We start from the raw sequence: 5,696 nt of genomic DNA on the forward strand, positions 1-5,696 counted from the left end.
TCAAACAGTTGGCTAAGTGAACACACTGGCTGATTTGCCCCACACAGCAGGGGCTGCACCAGGTCTGAGTAGTCAGTAGTCTCTGTTAACTTGCCCTGCTTCTCTGGCATGTTGGTGGCTGTGGACTGATGTCCAGTCCCTTGCCATTTCCAGGGGTCCACTTGCTAAGAATGTGCATCAACAGAAGGCAGGTCCCACTCACATAGTTATGTCATTTTTTAGTGGGCAGGGTAATCGGATCTTTATTCCCCATTTCTCAATAGGTCCTTTCTCATTTTACTTTCATGTCATATATACACATACACATAAGTGTGCATTTTAAATCTGCATTCCACGTATGAGAGAAAATGTGACATTTGTCTTTCTGAGTCCGGCTTAACATGATCTCCAATCCCATCTATGGTCATATTTTTTTCTTTACAGCTGAATAAATGATTCCATTACACACGCGCGCGCACACACACACACACACACACACACACACACACACTTTCCCCATTTAGCCATTCTATGCATTTTTTGATGGCTGTCTGCACTGATTTATACAACGGTGTCATAATTAGCAGCTAGTCCTTATTCCTTTTGTGAGCAGTGCAAGCCATCTTTCCTATGCGCCTTTGCTAAGGACCTTATTCTAGCCCAGGCTGGCCTAAAACTCACTCCGCAGCCCAAGCTGACTTCAAAATTTTACAGTCCCCTTACCTCGGTCACTTGGGTGCTGAGATTCCAGCCCTGAGCCTGGCTTTCAGAATCTCTAATACAGAATGAGGGTCAGTCAGTCTGACCAGCTTACAACGTCCAGATACTCTGCTTCCCTGCGTTTTGAACCTAGACGGACTACTCCGTTACTTGCTCACGAGTAGCTGTCCCTTCTGAGAAGGAACCAGCCCTGGCTGTCCTCCTGGCTGTCCTCCTGGCCCTTGGCACTGACTGACCCCCAAAGCTCTGCTCTCAGCTGACCCCACGCCCAGTGTCTTTGCTTGGCTATCTGACTTACAAAGCGCAGTGTCATTTGGAGCCTGCAGTACTGACTGAATCCATGTGTCGTTTGGAGCCTGCAGTACTGACTGAATCCATGCTGATTCTGCCCTCTGCCTGCCCTCCATTGCTCAGGTCTCGGCCTTGCCCAGTGTTCCCACCAGGTTGTCAGTCACTTTCCTTCCAGCATCCCCACCTCAGCAAAACCCCGAGAACACTCCTGTGAGATATGACTGTCTGTAAGGCAAATGAGGAAGTTATTAATATCCAATTTTTTGACATAATGAGGCTTCCAGCGGATGGTGCCAGGAAAATTTCTTCCTTCTCACTGTCATCCTTCACCCTGGCCCAGCTTAGGGACCCGAGCTCCCCATGGCTGGTGGCTTGACAGGGTCTCAAACTAAGTGATCCTGTCCCCCTGCCCCCTTGTTCTTACTGTTACACCCTAGGCAGCTACCTGCTCTAGCTATTACATCCAAGGACAGTTGCTGTTGCCTGTGCCTGTGCTGGCCCTTTACGTCCGAGGACAGTTGACTGTGCTGGCCTTTTACTTTCTGACACTTGAATTCATGCCCTAGTTCTTTGAACTAAACTATATTCTGTATTCTAAAGCCCTTCTTTGTGAGAACAACAGACTTTTTTTCTCTTTCCTTCTTTTAGAATGTGTCAAAGACTTATGGCTTACTCATGTGGTGGCAATTAACAGGTCCTTGTTCCCCCTGTGACCAGTGCAAGCCATCTTTCCTATGTGCCTTTACTAGACCTTATTCTAGCCCAGGCTGGCCTGGAGCTCACTCTATAGCCCAGGCTGACCTCAAATTGCCTCAGTCTCCTGGGTCCTGGGCTTCCAGACCTGAGCCACCACACCTGGCTTTCAGGATCTCTCAGAACGCAGGGCAGCAGAGTCTCAAGAGCAAGTGCGTGAGGGGAGTCCAGAAGACTCCAGCAAGCAGAGTGGTCATCCATGGAAGGTTGTCAGGAGGACTCAGGCACATGCAGCTAACACCACCTGACCCCTCGCTGTTGCTCTGGCCCTGCCTGCTTCAGTCTCCCCACCAGATGTCATTTCCATCCTGGTCTTGGTTGGCACCCCAGATTCCACCTGTACTTAAGCTGAAGGAGAGGAAGGATTTCATGCTGGAAGTTTTGTTTTATTTTCTTCTGCTTTTGCAGAAGTGGGGCTTGAACCCGGGCCCTCATGGCTGCCAGGCAAGCGTCTCATCACCGCTGCTGCTTTTTCTTACAACACAGATCGCTCAGCCTTGGGTGGAGAAGTAAATGGTTGAAGGCAGCAGTTCCTGAACCTGTGTACGTTTGAACTGCGCTGTGTGTTGGGCGCATGTGCAGGGAGTGGGAAGGTGTCTGAAGGAACACAAGTGACCCACCTTCCTGCCAGGCCATCAGCAAAAACCCAGTTACCCCACTGTAGATGTGAAGTTTGAAGGTCTAGAGCACTCCTTGTGAAGGAGGGTGTTCAAGTTCAGATCAGATGGCAGCTGAGATCCTCAAGATGGAATTCTGATCTTAAAGGGTCCTTACAGTCTCAGGGTCTACGTTCTTCATGGCAGATGTTCAGTTTCGTTTCCACCTCTGCGATAAAAATATCCTGACACAAAGCAAGTGCGCAAGAAAGGGCTTGTTTGGCTCATACTTCCAATTCTCCTGATCCCTTATTAAAGGGAAGTCAGGGCAGGCACTTTAGACACCGCGCCCACAGGCAAGAGCAGCGAGAGAGTACTACATGGATCCTTGCAAGCTGTAGTCAGAAGCAAAGAGAATAAATGTGTGAGCCCTGGCCTGCTTGCTTGTGCTCAGATCCTCTCCTCTCTTTTAGTGTAGAGGCCCCCTAACTACCCAGGAAATGGTGCTGCTTCCAAGGGACAGAAATGCCCACAGGTCATCTGGTCTAGATCATTCCTCCTTAAGACTCTTCTTCCTGGGTGGCTCCAGACTGGCACGTTGAGAGCGGAAGTTAGCCAGGGCAGAGGGACTGTATTAGAGCGGTGAAGCCTAATTCTCCCCTCCTGCATAGCCAGAAGATTAAGTTTAAGCTGAATTCGTTCTGAAACAGGACTTTCTTTAATTGGCCTGTTCTCTCTGATTATTAGTGACACGGAATACATAGCCTCCTGGGAGGGAATCTTAATGCAGTCACACAGTATTGTCTGTAATCATCCTCTTCCTCTAACGTCAGCAAAGGTGTCAGTGTGTGGCCCCGTGCATTGGAGCCGTAGAAAATGAATCCCTGATTTGTTTTCAGATCGTGTGTCCTGACCTGTGATAAATTGATTATCCATTTCTCCTGATTAGGCAGCAGATGGATTTTTGTTTGTCGTAGGATGTGACCGAGGGAAGATCCTCTTTGTCTCCGAGTCTGTCTTCAAGATCCTCAATTATAGCCAGGTAACATTTGAGCCCCTGCTAGCAGCTGCCAGCTTTATGGTCGTTGGAGATAGCACCCAAGTTTTTCAGAAGAATCTAAGTACATGGGCCACATGTGATGCCCTTCTTCGAAAATCTTAATTACTTCTTTTTTTTTTGGGAGGGGGGGGCTGTCCTGGATCTATCTCTTGTAGACCAGGCTGGCCTTGAACTCACAGAGATCCATCTGCCTCTGCCTCCTGAGTGCTGGGATTAAAGGCGCGCGCCACCACTGCCCAGCCGAAAATCTTAACTTCTTAATGGAGAGGCGAATTTACACTTAGGAAGAATTTTAACGGGTCCTATATTTCCCCCAACTGGAATATGTGACTCCAACCCAGCCAACAACTTAAGTTTTCTTATTGGTACAAAGTGAAGATCCCACATCTGTGGGCTAGGAGTGCAGAGTGAAGCTGTCAGACAAGGGAGAAAAAGGCAGACAAGTAACTCCATGCCCAAGAATAAGAACCTTGGGAACTTAACCCCACAATGCTGGGAAGCTCTGTTGAGCCTTGGCGTCCTCCACAGGTTAATAATAATGACCCAGGTGGTCTTAGTTTCTTGTCTTGTTAATGTGATAAACACAGCGCATGACAAAAGACAACACTGGGAGAAAGGGTTTGTTCCAGATCATAGTTCAAGGTCACAGCCATCCCCAGGGAAGTCAGTGTCAGGAGGTTGAGGCAGCCGATCCCATCACTTCCACAGTCAAGAAGCAGCAAGCAATGGATGCATGCAAGCCCCGCCTCCCTTTCTCCATGTATGCAGTTCAGAATCTCAGATAGGAAATGGGCCTGGAGAAGTGGGTGGGTTGTCCCTCATCAATTAACAATCAAGATCACCCCAGCAAGCATGCTCAGATGCCCGTATCTCAGGGTTTTCTAGGTCCTGTTAACATTGTCATACACTGTGTTTTGGGATTGCCTGTAGGATTATTAATAAGAAGGGCACATGAAAGCTAGAATAATAATTTTACCTATTATATCCTCAGAATATTTGTTAATTCATTTACTCATTTACATCTTGGTAGTTGCACGGAAGCATGGTAGGCAGAAGATTTTAATCAAAATGACATTTTATGTCTATAAATGAGAATTCATGTAAATTTAGCTTCCCCAAGATGTTTTATTTTTCTTCTCCTGGCACTCGTTAAGGGAGGCTTGTCATCTCTGTGAGTGGATACAGTTGACAAAGGCACACAAAGCTGGGCCTTGGCTTGGTTGGGCACTTACTCTAGTACTCAGGTGGCTGAGGTAGGAAGGTCTTGAATTTAAGGACAGCCTGGGCTACATAGATTCCCAGGCAAGGTGGGCTACAAAAGGAAATTCTACGTCAAAACAAACAGTACCCTGTCAAAAAAGAATGAAGGGGCTTAGTGTCAGAGTTGGAGATAGCCCTCTCTCTCTGTTTTTTCCTACAGAGTGTTGGACAGGTGTCTCTTCCTGGTGTCTGTCCAGGCAAAGGGCTGGACGTGTGTGCAGGGTCACATGAATGCGTGAGATGTTTGGGCTTAAGAACACAGAGTAGGGGGCTGGGGAGATGGCTCAGTGGTTGAGAGCACTGCCTGCTCTTCCAGAGGTCCTGAGTTCGATTCCCAGCAACCACGTGGTGGCTCACAGCCATCTGTGATGATATCTGGTGCCCTCTTCTGGCCGCAGGCATACATGCAGACAGAATACTGAGAATACTGTACACATAATAAATAAATAAATCTTAAAAAAAAAAAAAAAGGACACAGAGTAGAGGCCGGGGCTGTGCAGACTCTCAGTGCTGCTGTGCCTCCGTACCTCACTGGTGCTGACCTGTCCGTTCCCATTTCATCCCCACAGAATGACCTTATTGGCCAGAGTTTGTTTGACTACCTGCATCCTAAAGATATTGCCAAAGTCAAGGAGCAGCTGTCTTCCTCAGACACCGCACCCCGGGAGCGACTCATTGACGCAAAGAGTGAGTGCCAGGGAGACTGTGTGTTTCCTCATCAACTACTCATGCCGCCCCCATGCTGCCGCACCAATGCCCAGGCGTAAAGAGCCGTTTCTGGGCCCCAGCCTCTCCGGTCTTACCTCTCTGCCATTTTTATCCATGATAGCTGCTTGCTGTGGCTAACTGGACTTATTTATGGTCACTTCGGTTTGTTTACATTGTAGTCTATAAAGTAGAGAAGCTTCAGTGTGCAGACTTAGTGGAAGGAGGAACTACTTGACTTGATTCTGTCTGATTCTGGTCTTGCTTTTCAGAAACTAGAACTCCCTAGTAGCGTGCTCCTGAGGTGAAAGGACTCACACTGTCTTGTTCCC

General features: G+C 48.0%; 1 protein-coding gene across 4 annotated transcripts in view; it reads left to right on the forward strand.

Moving 5' to 3' along the window:
- Window positions 1-5,696, forward strand: part of Arntl (aryl hydrocarbon receptor nuclear translocator like) — a 101,801-nt gene that overhangs the window by 74,421 nt on the left and 21,684 nt on the right. For all 4 annotated transcript variants that reach the window (XM_013347698.2, XM_013347700.2, XM_013347699.2 and 1 more), the window contains exons 10-11: window positions 3,289-3,381; window positions 5,229-5,346. In XM_013347698.2, the coding sequence (XP_013203152.1) occupies window positions 3,289-3,381; window positions 5,229-5,346 (211 nt within the window). The remainder of the gene's footprint in view (window positions 1-3,288; window positions 3,382-5,228; window positions 5,347-5,696) is intronic.

This window comes from Microtus ochrogaster, chromosome 8 (assembly GCF_000317375.1).
Source record: "Microtus ochrogaster isolate Prairie Vole_2 chromosome 8, MicOch1.0, whole genome shotgun sequence".
NCBI lineage: Eukaryota > Metazoa > Chordata > Mammalia > Rodentia > Cricetidae > Microtus > Microtus ochrogaster.